The 16,804-nt window shown below is 36.4% G+C and overlaps 2 protein-coding genes across 2 annotated transcripts; both read left to right on the top strand.

Moving 5' to 3' along the window:
- Window positions 1-811: 811 nt before the first annotated feature.
- Window positions 812-7,869, top strand: LOC137728943 (TOM1-like protein 4). Its single transcript, XM_068467755.1, has 10 exons — window positions 812-1,004; window positions 1,610-1,760; window positions 2,528-2,606; window positions 3,170-3,268; window positions 3,400-3,513; window positions 4,521-4,666; window positions 5,524-5,605; window positions 6,326-6,411; window positions 6,490-6,678; window positions 6,861-7,869. The coding sequence occupies exons 2-10, from the start codon at window positions 1,651-1,653 to the stop codon at window positions 7,513-7,515; spliced, it is 1,560 nt and encodes a 519-aa protein (XP_068323856.1). The 5' UTR covers window positions 812-1,004; window positions 1,610-1,650; the 3' UTR covers window positions 7,516-7,869.
- Window positions 7,870-10,197: 2,328 nt separating this feature from the next.
- LOC137728755 (TMV resistance protein N-like) lies at window positions 10,198-15,472 on the top strand. The gene is made up of 5 exons (XM_068467511.1): window positions 10,198-10,853; window positions 11,426-12,515; window positions 12,662-12,937; window positions 13,033-14,136; window positions 14,226-15,472. The coding sequence occupies exons 1-5, from the start codon at window positions 10,351-10,353 to the stop codon at window positions 14,796-14,798; spliced, it is 3,546 nt and encodes a 1,181-aa protein (XP_068323612.1). The 5' UTR covers window positions 10,198-10,350; the 3' UTR covers window positions 14,799-15,472.
- The last annotated feature ends 1,332 nt before the right edge of the window (window positions 15,473-16,804 follow it).

The following is a 16,804-nucleotide window of genomic DNA, read 5'->3' as shown; positions in this document are numbered from 1 at the left end:
CTAGGAAATTAAAACTTCCAATTTACATGGGAAGGAAACAAAATTTAAAGAGAAAATGTTGTTTACTAGCATCATGGAAAACCAATTATATTTTTAATTCTTTTGGATTCTATTTCATCACAAATCAAGATTATTGTAAGATGTTTCATTTTGGCTGAAGAAAATTAATTAACAAACATACATTCGTTTAGATATGAGAAATAAACTTAAAATTTAAACAAAAGTAATAACTTTTAAATTGTCATACATCAATTTTCGTTTCCGTTTATGAATATAGAAATTGAAATTTTGTGTGGCTACTATTTCTTAACAAAATAAATTCGCGTGCAAAAAAATTAGAATTTTAAATTTAAAATTCAAAGAAAGCCTTTTTGAAAGAAAAAAGGACCATGGCTACAAATCTTATGCAGAGCAGCCATGCGGGGAAAGTTTAGACTAGTGTTTCCACAAACCATTTTTTTACTTCTCACATATTCTTCTTAATTTTTTTAATTATAAATCGAATGAGATGAAGAAGATCAGTAGACAAAAATTAACAAAAACATTTAAGAAATAAAAAAAAGTATGAATAACACAATCTAAAATTTAGACTTTAAAGTCAAATTCCACGTAATTTTATTAAAAATAAGTTTGTGCGGATATTAAATATGAGACTGCACTAACTTTTAGTCCAGTTAAATAAAGCTTAATAACGGCAAACAAACGCACTAGTCCAGGAAAATTCAGCTTTGATGTAAAAATAAGAAAACAAGAGACTTTTGTCGTATAATTTCTTTTTGTAGGCAAAGTTAGTCACAAGTATTGGTTCTAATTTCTTAACAGCAAAGGCTGACGCAAGTAAACATTACACCAAACAAGCAAACAATCCCCAACACAGAGAAAAAGAAAAGCGAGAATTCCCCAACGAAAACCCACTCCCCTAATTATCCCAATTTCTCTCCTCAAATTCTCAAATCTTGGCATTTCGGTCGGTTCTGATTCTCTTTGATATTGGGTTTCCACAGGTACGCTTTTTCCCCGAGATCCTCACCCAAAATACTCAAATCTTCTCATTCCTTTCTCTTATTCTCTGATCGTTTGGTCAACTGGGGTTAAGCACAGGACCATTATCTTGCTAATTCGAATCTTGATTTTCAATTTTAGTACTAATATCCAATTGGGTTTTGCTTGTCTGTGTTTTATGGGCACAAATTTTTGTGGGTTTCTTGATGTGGGACTTGGATTGGTGTTAATCGTACTTTGTTGACGATCTGCTTGTTTGTTATTTTGATTTGGGATACGTATTTGTGATGGGGATGAGCAGATAGTTGAATTTGTTTAGGCCCTATTTGTTTGCGATTTCGGGTTTTTAATATTTTCTGGATCAATTTTGTATAGTTCCGCTGTTTTCAATTATCGTAATTGAATTGGGATTTCATAAGTTTTATCTTGGTGGGTAAGAAATAATTTGTGGAACTTTTGGAATTGAACAAGATTACTGACATCGAGCTAATTAGTGATAGCCTGACAGGTGTCTTATGATGTTCCGTTTCTAGCATTTATTAAGTTCTTTTACATCACAAATGTCAGGACTGTACATAGTTGAACTTGGTTTTGGCTTCTGATTTAGGAAATTTTAAGGATAAAGACTTGCGTGAAGGGGATTACGACATGGCTGGTAATGCTGCGGCCTGTGCAGAGAGGGCAACAAGTGATATGTTGATTGGTCCAGACTGGGCAATAAATATTGAATTATGTGATATTATCAATATGGACCCTGGGTATGATTACTTTGTTTTCCCTCAATTTCGTTTTTTAGATTGAATATTATATATAGGTATATCCACCCGTTTGGAGTTCACATTTCCTAAATTGTTGAGTACGTTGAATCTTTCTGAAATATTGATGTCGTAGTCGTTGGTTGAAACTTTAAAGTGCTCATAGCTTATTAAGTGGTAGTACATGGATAGATTCATCCTAAATGTCCAACAAGAGAAACATTTCTAAATGGATTCTAGGATATGGTAAAAACATCTGATGTCAAATAACATTCGCCAATTATGTTCTATGTTCATCTCTCTCTCTCTCTGTCTCTCTCTCTGTCTCTCCCCCTATGTATACATATTTATGTATTCATATATACATGTGCACGCGCACGCGCACACACACGAAGTTTAATACTTGGCTCCTGATAGAAGAGGAGATCTCCTCCTGAAATGGAGATGTGGCTCATCTCATAAGGAAATCCTGTCCTCCTGAAAAGTAACACTTGAAAAATTGACAGGGTAGTAGAATGCTTTTGCTGCATTGATTTGGGAGGAACTGGAAACTTCGTAGAGGGAGTAATTTATTTATCAAATAGATTCCATGAGCATCTTAGTGTGTCGGGCTTTCTTTTATATGTTGGACGTTTCTTAGCTCTTAAACTCTGCGGAAGACTATCCTCTTTATCTTCTATTGTTGTAGATTATTTTTCCCATAGAATCTCTTTCCCAATTTAAATATTCGGAATGCTTTGTTTTGCCAATGAACTGGGTTGAACTTTCAGGCAAGCAAAAGAGGCCTTGAAGATACTCAAGAAGCGCCTGGGCAGCAAAAATCCAAAAATACAACTCTTGGCTCTTTTTGTTAGTACTATTCCTTTTCTTTGTGGGACTTTCAGTATTTTTTGTGTTATTTCTTGTCGTGTTTTTGCATCTTTCTTTTAAAATATTAAATTCATGATGTAAAGCTTGTGGTACCCTTCCCATCCCAAAATATGCGTACTGATAGATCGTCGATCAACCTTAACTCAGAGAAGCCATGAGAGAACTCGAAGAAAGAGACTGACAAATGAATTTCAATATTATTTCATAACTGTTTTTCTCTTACAAACCAAGCTATGTAGCAACTCTCCCTAACTATTTTTATCCAATTACAGCTATACTAACAACCTTATTATAAGTGTCACAGCTCAATCACTCAGATGATGACATCTGGCACAATCACAATTGCTCTATAACCACTCTTAGCTACTAGTAATCCCATTAGAATCCTAACAAATACATGTGAAAATGTCAATAAATTTGTGATTTATGATGGATCAGTTGTGGTTCAATGATTGCCTTGCATTAGCGTATCATCAGCACAAAACAAGCTATTTCTGAGCAATGATGTCTTTTTCCTTCTCCTAATTTATTATTCGATGCAGGCATTGGAGACTGTGAGCAAGAACTGTGGTGAGAATGTTTTTCAGCAGATCGTTGAGCGTGATATCTTGCATGAAATGGTCAAAATAGTAAAGAAGAAGGTGCTGCATTTCTCTCCCAACCTTTTGTTTTCTGTTTTCACTGACTTGTTGCTTCCTTTTTTCTTTCCAGTTTGTGCATGAATAGGATACTAACTGTCTTTCTGCTTTGTTATTCTAATTTCATTATGCAGCCAGACTTGAATGTTAGGGAAAAGATACTAATTTTGATAGATACATGGCAAGAAGCTTTTGGGGGACCAAGGGGAAGATTTCCCCAGTATTATGCAGCATATAATGAATTGAGGGTAATTGTTTTATCACATCTTTGTTATACTCATGTTAAGCTTTTGTTTGTAATCTGTACTATGTATACTGCCTGTGTACTTGTGCTGTGTTCCCATGGAACTATCTTACTAATTTTCGATTTACTAATCAAAGTAGACCGTCTTCTAAAAAGTATTTCCTTTTAAAACTGCCTTATAGGATATTTCTTTCATTATTCGAAGAATGGATATGGTATATAGAGAATAGAATCATGTTGTTATATATTTATGATATCACCAGTCTGAGCCGGTCCAATCATTGACATTCTTTGCTGTCATCGTTCTTTTGAGTTGCTTATTAGGCCATATTTTTAAACATTTCTGTTTAATCATATGACCTAGTCAAGTTAAGATTAACGGGTAAACATATTCAGCCCAAGTGCCTTCAGCTTTGACAGATGATAGTAAATGTTGTGAACAATGGAAGTAATAGTGATCTTGCAAACCCTCCTCCAGTGCAAGTCACTGCTAGAGTCCCTTATCACATCAGTCTGTTGGACCAATATGATAGTGATGTTAGTTTCTATTCGGGTGAACTGAGTTTATCTTTTGGGGTTTTGAATATTGTATGACCAATTGAGTATTTTATTTTTGGGATTGGTTAGTATGCTTGAATGACTATTATTACTTATATGTGGTCATATTGGGATTTCTTATTATACTTGAGTTACACATTAGCACTTCAACTTATTAGTATTGCATTATTTATATGCTTCCTATAAGATTTCATGTCCGAGGGGCTTATGCCTTGCCTTGTCTGACAAAAAACGCAACTACGCCTCAGCTTTCACACAATTAGATTTCAACTCATTTACCCTTATACCTTTTGATGATGTTTAATAGGTCCAAAATAACATTACCATCATTTTGGCCAGCAGTATTTAGATATAAGCTTGCTATTCAATATTTAGTATAACTGTGGATTTTAATTATGTTCTCTTTATTCTGCTTCTTCTCCCCCCCCAACCCTCTTAATGAATAACTGACAGTCTGCTGGAGTTGAATTTCCACCAAGAGAAGAGAACAGTGTACCAATATTTACTCCACCCCAGACCCAGCCAGTAGTTTCTCCTGTTACATCATATGATGATGCTGCCATTCAGGCTTCTCTCCAGTCGGATGCATCGGGCCTTAGGTACTAGCTGAGAATATGGTTTTCTTGGAAACATACATTTTTTGGTTCTTTTCAGTATGGTATTTATTCCCTGTTCAAACAATTATTGTTTCCTTCACATGCATGTTTGTCACAACTATAAACTTGCGTGTTGATTGCATGAGAGAGGTTAAAAATATTTGTAGGCAATTGGAAAATGTCCCAGGATTAAACCCCTCAATATGACATGTTCTACATATGTTGTACTGCATAAATTGGTGATTCGATTGTTTCTCTTTCATTTTTCTTCTTCTTCTTCTTCTTCTTCAAAAAAAAAAAAAAAAAAAAAAAAAAAAATTTATACCTTTCTCATTATCAAATTTGAATCTGTTGTGCATGCTTTAATACTGCAGACAAATTTGACTATATATCTGAAAGGCCTTAACCTTGTCAAGTATTCATCAATTCTCCCCTTGACATGAGGATGTCTCTTACATCCTTACTATTATAAATCCCGTCAGTCCTAGGTCTTAATCTTTAATAAAAGATGTCAGTCGGCATCGATTTTTTATGCTTGTACAACTATTTCAGCTGCTGCTTGTTGAATGTTATGATCCGTAACTGTAATTTATGAAAGAATTCATCCTTGCTGGATTGAATTTTGTGCTAATAAGAAAATCGAACAATAGACTTCAAATCATTTCTCTTCTTTGTATAGTTATTCCATCTTTCCTGAATCCCCCATAATTACCTATACACACAATTCAAACATAATGATATTGTAACAGATGCTATCTTTTTTTTATGCTTTGGGATGCTTTTTTATTTTTCGTATAAATTGTCTGAATTATTATTGAAGCTGTGATAGATCCATCCTGATTGGAACTGTCTTTAATCAGCTTGCCAGAGATTCAGAATGCTCGTGGAATTGCAGCTGTGTTGATGGAAATGCTTAATGCCTTGGATCCTAAGAATCCTGAGGTAATATATTTTCTACCTTACTTTTTATTTCTGATTAATTTCTTTCCGAAAAGGTATTATTAAAGGATAATTTCTTATTTATGTTTTTCTAGAAATATTTTTATTAAAGGAGTTCTCTAGCGGTGAAAGTTTCATATGGGACTCTTACCACAGTAGAAAATTCTGAAAGTTGTATATGGTCAATTGTGGAGAATATTTATGGTCCATACTTTTCTTTACTTATGCACTGTATGTAAATTATTTGAGGAGAAATATTGATAACAAAACTTTATTTGTAAGGCTAGTTATCCAGAGGTGAAGGAGGCTAGTAATTGGGTGTCAATTACTGTGATTGTAAAATTTTTTGAAGTTGGGACTTTTAGCAGGGTCGGAAATAGGTGGTTAATTACTCGAAACTTAGTACCTTTAAGGGCTGCACTTTTCTTGTGCTTGTAGAAGGGAGGAGGTATGGACGATTGAAGGGGAATGGGTGAAATAAAAACTTGACGGAGAAATATAGAACAGTTGAGATTGATTTACTTTTTGGTTTAAATACCGTTCCATATTCATTTTAACGCTCACCCATCCGAGCCCTTTCGTTCTCCCTCTTTTCTTCCATACAATTCCTCTTTGGCTTTTACTAAAAATAAAAAATGAACCAAAATCATAATATTACCATCCGGGCTCTTAATATGTGCAAATTTAATGGTCATAAATGGTCAAAATGAAATACTTTGGCAGGGTTTGAAGGAAGAAGTGATTGTTGACCTTGTTGATCAGTGCCGTTCATACCAAAAGCGTGTCAGGCTTCTTGTGAATGAGACTGCGTAAGTGATTTGATATGGATTTGAGTTCTACTGATAGATTTGATGCAATAGTGACAGTTGTGGTTGCTCTCCTCTCAGAGATGAGGAGCTTCTATGTCAGGGATTGGCACTGAACGATGATCTGCAGCGTGTAATTTCTCGGCATGATGATATTGTGAAGGGAACTACAACTATGGTAAGAGGAGCAGAATCTTCAGTTGTGCCACTTGTGAATGTGAACCATGAGGATGATGAGTCCGAGGATGAATTTTCCCAACTAGCGCACAGGTGATTGTTAGAGGAGCACTTCTAAGTTTTATTTTGTATTGTTGTTTCATTCTCACTTGTTTTTGTTTCTACCAATTTTACTTGTATGTGTGCGCTTCAGAATATGAATATTGCAAATTCTGTTAATTTTTTACTTTTAATATTCTTATCCTCTTAGTAAAATTCGGTAAGATGCATTGCAGGTCATCAAGAGATAATTCACAAGGACAGGGCCAGAGATCAGCCAATGCCAAGGCTGAACCTGTGCAAGTCAGCCCACTTCTTCCTCCTCCACCGTCTTCGCAAAGGCCAATCACTCTGGGTCCTGGTGTGATTGATTATCTCAGTGGAGAAGCCTACAAATCTGAAGGATCCTCTGCAACATCAGAATCCACATCCTTTGCAGCTCCAGTTCATTCCAGCTCCACCTCACGATTGGCTCCACTATCACCCTCAGCCCCTTCTTCCCAAAACACAACTCCATCACCTATATTCACTGGAAAGCCTGTGTATGATGAACCGGCTCCTAGAAGCAAATCTATAGATGGGCTACCTCCTGCTCCTTGGGATACTCAGTCTCTGGGTAATCCTCAGTCTCCTGGCAAGGGTCACTCTCCTGTCAGCCTTCCACCTCCGCCTTCCAGGTATAACCAGAGACAACAATTTTTTGAGAAACAAAGCGTTCCAGGCAGCGGATCTGGTTCATCTTATGACAGCTTAGTGGGACAGACTCAGAATCTCTCCCTTAATTCGTCTACCCCAACAAAACAAGTAAAACAGGAAGATGCTCTTTTCAAGGATCTAGTGGATTTTGCAAAAGCCAAGTCGTCTTCTTCAAACCCGAATAGGTCATTTTGAGTTGTGCCCATCAACGTATCAGTCAGTCCGGCTCTGGACCTTATTCCTCACTTACACACATATGAGATCATGAGATTACCTGTTGCTAAATAAATATTGGTAGGAACTTTTTCGGTTTTGGTTTGTCTATGCTGTTTAGTTGGTATATTTCCGAGATGTTAGCGGGCATTGCATATAATTTAATGTATTGATGTACCTTATTGTTTGATTTCTTTGATCTCGGCTTGTTTTTAACGGTTGGCCAAATTTTTCTTTCTTGTTTGTGTCCTTGCTGTATGTATGTATGTATCAAATTGTCGTACCAACCACATGGACTCGTGATGTTGAAATTTAATATTGGTGGGTTTGCATTTATTGTGGATTAGTCCTCTCCTCTTTACAAGCAGCATTGTCTCTGGAGATGTAGTATCTTTCTCTTCTTGCCCGGTTGCTCGCCAGAAATCGTTGGCGGGAAGGTTCTTTGCGTTCTGTTAGAAGTGTGTAGCGGCAGTGCCCATGGTCCTTTGTTTGGCCTGCTGATTTGGTTTCTTGTTCGCCCTCCCTTGAGATTTCGATGATTAAAGAGATTTCGATGATTAATAGTTTTCTGAAAAAGACAAAAAAAAAAAAACAAAAAAAAGGCTATTATGGTGTCATTTGTTTGGGTCATTTCACAATTTAATCATTCTTTTGGGTAATCAATACAAAATCATTCTTGCAAAAAATTACCTAAATTGGAATGATTTAGCCCTTTGATTTTCATCGTGACATTTTATTGTTTACCATGTTCGTTTGCTTATAGTGTTGCAGTTAGCTAGATAAGTAAGCAATGATCGATTTGAGTGAGCTTTTACATGAATAATCCTTATTCAATGGTGGCCTTCAAAATGATTGATTTGAGTGAGATCTTACACGAATAATCCTTATTCAATGGATCATCATGAATCTTGCGAAATGTGCTCAAACGTGTAGCTAGAAACGTATTAATAAGTTAGCGCTTCAAAATGATTGGTTTGGACCATCAATATTTTAAAGGAGTTTATAACACTCTAGATAAATCTAAGTGTGTTCATTCCTGATAAATTAGTTGAAGAAAATTCAGGTGTATTTTTGGTTTGCCATCAAAAAGTTTTTGTTAGTTATTTATTTTGTTTTATTCAAACAACACCGTTGTGTAAGTCAACGCACAGTCAACTTACAGAAAATTAAATTTTGTGTTTCTAGAAGAAAAGAAGTGCATGCAATTAAATTTTGTAGTAAATTACACTTTCATATCTCAGATTTTGGGTCTATTTCAATTCCTTACAACATCTTTAAAACATTTCATTTTCATACCTTAACTACTATTTTATTTCAAAATAATACTTCCGTTAGATTTTCCATCCAATGGTTTGTTAAATGCTGACGTGGTTGCCACATTTGGGCTGATGTGGCTGCCATGTGGCAAAAAAAAATAATTTTTTGTACATTAACAATATTATAATATTAACCCTAAAAAAAATTATTAAAAAAAAAAAAAAACCAGAAAAACCCGAACCCGACCCATATCCCCTTCCTTCCCCCTCACCTCTCTGCAACTCCTATTTACAAAATCCCTTCCCCTAGAAGAAGAAGAAACCAAACCCGTCCATCCCCCACCCCCCCCCCCCCCCCCCCCGGGTGACGGTTGCAGGTATTGTGTTGCAGGTATTTGGGTTGCAGGGGTTTCTAAGAAAACCAGTGAAAAAAAAAAAAGCAGAGAAGTGATTAAAGGTGGGGGCTTTGAGGTGGGAGAGGTGGAAGGGGATATGGGTTTTGGGTGAAGGAGACGCGTGGAGGCGGGAGACGGAGGGTGGCGGGGGAAGAGGCGGGAGAGGGGTGGAATTCGAAACTCAAACCCTAGAGAGGGAGAGGGAAGGAGGGAATTGAAAAAAGGGTGTCAAGGAGTGTGTTGGGGTTGGTGTGGCTGAAGAAGAAGAGTGGGAGAGATGGGTAAGGGGGTGGGGGTGGGGGTGGGATGTGGGGTTGTGGGGAAGGGGATTTGGGTTCGGGTTTTTTTGGTTTTTTTTTTTTTATATTTTTAATAGGGTTAATATTGGCAATCACGTCAGTATTTAACAGACCATTGGATGGAAAATCTAGCGGAGGTATTATTTTGAAATAAAATAGTAGTTAAGGTATGAAAGTGAAATGATTTAAAGATGTTGTAAGGAATTAAAATAGACCCCAAACCTAAGGTATGAAAGTGTAATTTATCCTAAATTTTGTGTTTGTTAGAAACATTCAACAATGGTGTGCTCTGCATTAGTATAAAAAAATAGAGAGATTATATTCACACATCTCAAATTACTTCTCTCACACTTTTTCAAATTTTTAATATTTTCTACACACCACTAGTACTTGATATATAAATATTAAAAAATTAAAAAGATACGAAAAAAATAATTTGAAATGTGTGAATACAATTCCTCAAAAAATAATAATGAACCAACACAAAAATAAAATAATGGAGCTTACAGTACACCAAACGAATAAAATAATAATGGACCTACACAAAATGTGAAAAAGAGAGAAAGTAGAGCTTACGCGGTTTGACTGTCGGATAGCAGAAGCAGTTGAATCACGTCCGTCAAGATTCCTCCGTGTAGTTTCGTTGGACGACGACGCCCACTAGGCAACTTGGTGTACCTAAGCATTGATTGGACTTGACGACATACAGCCAGACTTGTAGCCCTCTCATGCCCCCTCTGACTTGATCTGTGACTTCATTTTCTTACATACACACAGGTTATATTGCTCGTCTTTCTGATTCATGGTTTTTCTGGTCATGTTTTTGCTCGAAAAACTAGTACCATCAGTCCAGTTAGCTTGTATTCAATGGCATCGACCATCCAACGAGCCACTTCATCTGTTCCTTCAGATCTTGGATGGAAGTATGATGTCTTTTTGAGTTTTTGTGGTGCCGACACGCGCTTACGTTTTACCGCCCATCTACTTGATAAATTGCAAGAAGAAGGAATTACAAGAACTTTCTTTGATGAGAAAGATCTTGAAAAAGGAAGGAAAATTTCTCAACTCTTCCCTGCAATTGAAAAGTCGAGGCTTGCCATCGTTGTCATCTCTCCAAATTACGCTTCTTCCAAATGGTGCCTGAACGAACTCGTAAAGATTCTTGAATGCATGGAAAAGAGAGATGCAGTTATACCAGTTTTCTACTCAGTGGAGCCCTACGATGTTAGACATCAGCTTGGGAGTTTTGGGAAAGGCTTCACTCAACTCACACAAAAACCAGAGTATGAGGATAAGAAGGAGATGGTGGAACAATGGGAAGCTGCCTTAGAAACAGTGGGAAAAATCAATGGGTTTACTTCAAACAACAGGTTAGCATTACTTGTTTTTTTTCACTCAATTCAAAAGGACCCTTCATTCTTGCTATTTTTTTTAATAATTCGGTTGAGTTTTGCTCGAGTTCAATTCAATTCTTCTAAAGCCTGATACATGATAAGTTATAGGAAAATCGAAGAATTCATATCATTTACTTTTTGCACACTACTGAAGGTGCTTCATAAGTCATAACCACTTAATCCCAATACAACTTAATGACTAAACATTAAGGCTTGTAGACTTTGTTTATTCCTACAGTTCCATCCTACAGAACCTTTCTTTTTACCATATATTTGGTCCATTTGAGAGTCTAAGGGGAAGAATTGATCCAGTTAAGAATTCATATCTTTGATATCGAATACTGCTGTGCTTTTTTGTCCTCCCCTTTTCCTAGACCGTCTCTAATTTGGTCCAATACCAAACCACCCTCTTATAAACGGACGCAGAGACCACTTGGTACTATGACTTCAGGTGGACTAAAACAAAATTAGTCTCTGGCTCTTTTATTTCTTTGTGTATTGGGTCATATTTTGAACATTGTCTTTTTTTTTTTTTTTTTTTCTTGTAGAGAAGAACCAGAGCTCATCCAAAAAATTGTTGAAAATGTACGGAATGAAATAGGACCTTTATCATTGGAGCCTGCGGAAAAGCCAGTTGACATTGATTCAAAACTGAAAGAACTTGATGTGCGTTTAGAACTAGAGTCAAATGATGTTCGCTTTATAGGAATATGGGGGATGAGTGGGATAGGTAAGACAACCCTTGCCAAAGCATGTTATGAGAGGATTCGTCATAAATTTCAAGCCGAAAGCTTTCATGACAGAGTTAGAGAGGATTCTAAGGCACACGGTATGGCTGGTGTACAGAGGAAGCTTTACACAAGCCTTACGAAAAGAGATATAAAAGACTGGGATGCCAGTGAAGCTGCCAGATGGAGAAGTTTCTTACTCGAGAAAAAGGTTCTCATCATTCTTGATGACGTGGACGATAGTAACCAGTTAAGAGAGCTATGTGAAAAACCAGCTTGGTTTGGTCAGGGGAGTAGAATCATTATTACGACTAGAAATGAACACTTGCTAATTTCACATGGTGTAAAAGAAGTATTTAAGGTGCCGAAGCTGAGTAAAGTTGATGCTCTTAAACTTTTTAGCTTGAAAGCCTTCCGTAGAGAGAATCCGAGTGAAGGTTATGAGGCTCTATCTGACAGTTTTGTGGACTATGCCAGTGGCCTTCCATTAGCTCTTGAAGTCTTGGGGTCTTTTTTGTATGGAAGACATCTAGATGCATGGAGCAGTCAATCGCGTAAACTAGAGGGTGATTTCACATTGGATGAAAAAATTATGAAGATTCTTATAACAGGTTACGAGGGATTAGATCCGCAAGGGAGAGAGATTTTCCTTGACATCGCATGTTTCTTTAAAGGAGAGGACAAAGATCGAGTATCTGAAATACTTGATGGTTGTGGTTTTAATCCAGGTATTGACATAGATGTCCTTATGGAGAAGTCTCTGATAACAATTTCAGACAACAGGGTGTGGATGCATGATTTGTTACAAAAAATGGGTCAAACAATTGTTGCTCAACAATCTAAACAACCTGGTGGACGAAGCAGATTATGGCTTTCTAAGGACATCTTTCATGTTTTGAAGGAAAAAACGGTAAGAGCTTAACCTAATACGTCAAATATAAATTAATCTAACAATTAAGAGGCACGTAAAAAAAAAGTTTGTTTTACTCATCTTCCTTTACTTATAACGTGCATATTATACTGAAATTCACTTGTTTTTTTGTTCTTGGTTATCAGGGGACACCGACGGTTGAAGGCTTTGTCCTAGACTTGCTTGAATCAAAAGAGGTCAAATGCCATCCTGAAGCTTTTTCTCAGATGGTTAATCTTAGATTGCTCAAAGTCCATAACGTGCGCCTTCCTGAAGGCCTCAACAGTCTCCCTAATTCCTTGAGATTTCTTGAATGGATAGGTTATCCTCTAGAAGATCTCCCATCAGAATTCGACCCGGAAGAGCTTGTTGAACTTAGTATGTGTCATAGTAGAATTAAACAGCTCTGGAATGACAAAAAGGTATACACCTACATTATTATTTACCTTGCTTGTTAGAATATATTTCATTACCTTATTTGAGTTTTCTGGATCTAATTATTCTTTGTTTCTTGTAGACATTACAGAGTTTTGGCAATTTGAAAATCATGAAAGTTAGTCATTCCAAAAGTTTGACTAGAACCCCTGATTTTGAAGGGATTCCGAATCTTGAGAGATTAGATCTTGAGGGATGCGAAAGTCTAGTTGAGATTCACTTTTCTATAGGAACTCTCAAAAAGCTTTCTTTCTTGACTCTTAAAGGTTGCAAAAGTCTCGAGCTTCTTCCAGATGAGATTGAAATGGAGCACCTTGAAGTTCTAGTTCTTTCTGGCTGCTCTAGCGTTAAGAAGATACCGAATTTTGTGGAACCCATGGAGCATTTATGGAAGCTTTCTTTAGATGGGACCGGTATTGAATGTATACCTTCATCAATTGAACATCTAACCAGCCTTTCTTTGTTGGACTTGAGAGATTGCAAAAATCTGAAATGTCTTCCTAGTGCCATTGGAAATTTGAGGGCTATTAAAAGTCTTGATGTTTCTGGATGCTCAAATCTTGCCAAATTGCCAGAAAGCCTCGGGAAATTAGAGTTTGTGGAGAAGATTAATTTAAGTGGAACTGCTATAAAAGAATTCCCATCTTCCATTGCCCTTCTGAAAAACCTTAAAGCATTGATTTTTCGTGGAGTGGAAGGGCCATCACGGCGACCATGGTGTACGTCGCTCCCTTTTAGATTAATGCCAACAGGGAGCCTTCATCATTCCATCAGTTTGTTCTTGCCTCCTCTATCAGGCCTTTGTTCCTTAATGGAATTAGACTTAAGTGGTCACAATCTTTGTGAAGGAGCCATCCCCAATGATATTGGCTGCTTATCGTCTTTGGTATCATTGAACTTAAGTGGAAACGATTTTGTTAATCTTCCTACAAGCATTAGCCAACTCACTAAGCTAGAGAATTTATACTTGAGTCGTTGCAGGAGGCTTCAACACCTTCCAGTTCTTTCGTCAGATGTGGATTTACAAGTAACTGCAGATGGTTGTACTAAACTGGAAATGCTGGAATGTCCCACAAATTTGGGCAAATTGAATTCATCATGCTTCAATTTCATCAATTGCTTTGGAATGCTCGAGAAAGAATGCTACAATCATATTACATTTACCATGCTCCAAAGATATCTTAAGGTGCTCTCTCTCTCTCTCTCTCTCTCTCTCTCTCTCTCTCTCTCTCTCTCTGTCTCTCATTACTTAACATCACTGTTTCACCTGTACAGGGAGTCCCTTATGCAGGAGATAGATATGAAATTGTGATGCCTGGAAAGGAAATTCCTGGGTGGTTCACTCATCAAAGGATGGGAACAGAAGTAAGCGTCGACCTAACTCCGCAATGGCGTGATAACAAGTGGATGGGATATGCTCTGTGCGCTGTATTTGAAGTTTATGGGAGCGGATGGGAGCTCTCTGGTGTTTTGGAAGTCAATGGAAAGGAAGAGTACCCTGCGCCTCTACTATCTTCGGATGTCCAGCCCGTGTCAGATCATATTTGGCTACTCTATGTGTCTCGTGGTATAAGCTTTGGTACAGAGTGGCAAAACAGTTGCAATCAGTTAAATTTTCATTTCAAAAGCTCAGGCCCCTGCTTGGTGAAGAGTTGCGGCACTCGTTTGGTGTACGAGAGCGATTTGGAAGAGTTGGACGTGGTGTACGAGAGCGATGTGGAAGAGTCGGACGAAATAGCGACCCAATCCAGTAGCGACGGTGACGGAGAAGGACTTGGTGGAAGTGGTAGATTGAAGGGTACATTGGCCGGCTTCGCCAATATGTTTGGAATCCCTCATTTCAAGTAGCAAAGCAATGAAGATGGAGTGACGTCGACTAAGCCTAACCACGCAGGCATCGAGCAAGTAAATATTCAGCTATGGTTTGGTCGCATAAATCTCTCTCAAGCCTCCTCTTCTTCTTGGGCTGTTTTTAATTAGGATTACGAGGGATTTGAATGGATTTTGATGGGGTTTAATTGATTTTTAGATATTCTAGGTAAACTTTTGAGTGAATTCTCACAAATAATTAGGGAGAGACGTGAGATTTGAGAATACTTAAAATACATTACAAAACCTCTCAAATTCACTCGAATTCCTCAACTTTTTAAAATAAATTTATAATTGAATATGCCTGAAATGTTTTAAACTTTTTTAAAATCATAATTGAATACACTTATATTTTCAGAAAATCACTTAAAATTTTAATTAAATTTCCTTGGATTTGTAAAAAGAATTAAAATCGCTTAAAAACCTGATTATGGAGAAATTGCTTGGAACATGGAGCGGTACAATACATATTTTTATACAATTCGAAGGAAATAAAAAAACCAATTATATGTTAACATATGACGTACCGTTCCATATTAAATACAACCCCTTAGTGTTGTATATAGCAAAATAGTTTAAACGTGCGGTTTTAACTAAGTGTAATTAAAATGCCAAAAGTAAATCTTCAACAAATAAGAGAGATTGGATGAGATGCGCACATATGATTGAAGCAGTAGTTTTTGCCTATTCAGGAGTTTTGTCTTGGAGTATTTTTGGTACGCTTCAAGAATGTCCTTCTTTTTCACTAGTTTTTGTTCTGCAAAATATGTTTTGACAAAGTTGTCCTTCATATTCTTGGTGGATTTGTCTATGTTTGGTAGTTCCACTCATTTGTTGTTTAATCCAAAGATTTGAGCAACATCTTCACTTCTTATTCCTCTTGGCTCATGATCTCCAAATTTGAACTTTTATTGCTTGGAGTCATAGCATTGTATAATCTTGATCAAATTCATACCAGACTTCTTTTTTCTTTCCCCCATTGCAATGATGTCATCATCCATGTATAACTTAATAAGACTCCAAAATGGTGTCTTAGCCAACTGATTGCAAACATCCTGACGTTCTTGAAGCATCGGCTTGTATAATTCCATTGAATTTGCAAATACAAAAACATTGCACCTGTATTGCACATATGAAGTTGGAGCTCTTTTTCTTCTTTTTCTTATTTGGACTCTTTCTAGCGAAAGTCTTCATTTTGGGTTTCTTGGCTCCCTCCGTCTGTAAGAATATACATAGTTTAATTATTACAACTATTTTTGTACCTATATCAAAATATGCCACAATTTTTTTTTATTGTGAAAGTGAACTATGAAACCACATTAATTCCGAATTCACATCAAAATAGGTTACACTATTTATCAAACATAACCAAAATAAAACTATGTTGTTTCTTAAATTAGAACAAAATTATACCAGAGTATTTGTGATACTGAACTAAAAAAATTAAACTGTTTAATGATCTATATCTGAATACACCACACTATTTATCAAAGTGAACTAGAAAACCACACTTTTTTTTTTTTTTTTTTTTTTTATCAAAGTGAACTAGAAAACTGAACTATTTATTAATCTATATCTAAATAGATCACAACTAGAAAACAACACTGATTTTGGATCCACAACAACATGGCCACATTATTTATATATCAAAATAACTTAGAATACTTACCAAACTTAACTTAAAATATTGAATTATTGATGGATTTACATCAGAATAGGGCATGCTATTTAAGAAAATGAACTAAAACATCATATTTATTCTGGATCCATATTATTTATCAAACATAAACAAAAAACTATACTATTTCTTGAACCACTGGAATAGAATGTTGATTTTAAGTTAGACCACACTATTTATCAAAGTGAACTAAAAACCCACACTTTTTTTCTTAAAATCAAAGTGAACTAGAAAACTGAACTATTTATTGATCTATATTTGAATAGATCACAACTAGAAAACCACACTAATTCTGGATCCAAAGCGA

The sequence above is a fragment of the Pyrus communis genome, chromosome 3 (assembly GCF_963583255.1).
Source record: "Pyrus communis chromosome 3, drPyrComm1.1, whole genome shotgun sequence".
NCBI lineage: Eukaryota > Viridiplantae > Streptophyta > Magnoliopsida > Rosales > Rosaceae > Pyrus > Pyrus communis.
Note: the sequence above shows the minus strand (reverse complement) of the source record. Positions and strands in the feature narration are given on the sequence as shown.

Excerpts from the sequence above, each read along its gene's own strand:
- LOC137728943 (XM_068467755.1), top strand. The coding sequence starts at position 1,651 with ATGGCTGGTAATGCTGCGGCCTGTGCAGAGAGGGCAACAAGTGATATG. Across the intron at positions 3,269-3,399 it reads TCAAAATAGTAAAGAAGAAG|CCAGACTTGAATGTTAGGGA; the intron begins GTGCTGCATTTC and ends TTCATTATGCAG. Across the intron at positions 4,667-5,523 it reads TCGGATGCATCGGGCCTTAG|CTTGCCAGAGATTCAGAATG; the intron begins GTACTAGCTGAG and ends GTCTTTAATCAG.
- LOC137728755 (XM_068467511.1), top strand. The coding sequence starts at position 10,351 with ATGGCATCGACCATCCAACGAGCCACTTCATCTGTTCCTTCAGATCTT. Across the intron at positions 12,516-12,661 it reads ATGTTTTGAAGGAAAAAACG|GGGACACCGACGGTTGAAGG; the intron begins GTAAGAGCTTAA and ends CTTGGTTATCAG. Across the intron at positions 14,137-14,225 it reads TGCTCCAAAGATATCTTAAG|GGAGTCCCTTATGCAGGAGA; the intron begins GTGCTCTCTCTC and ends TCACCTGTACAG.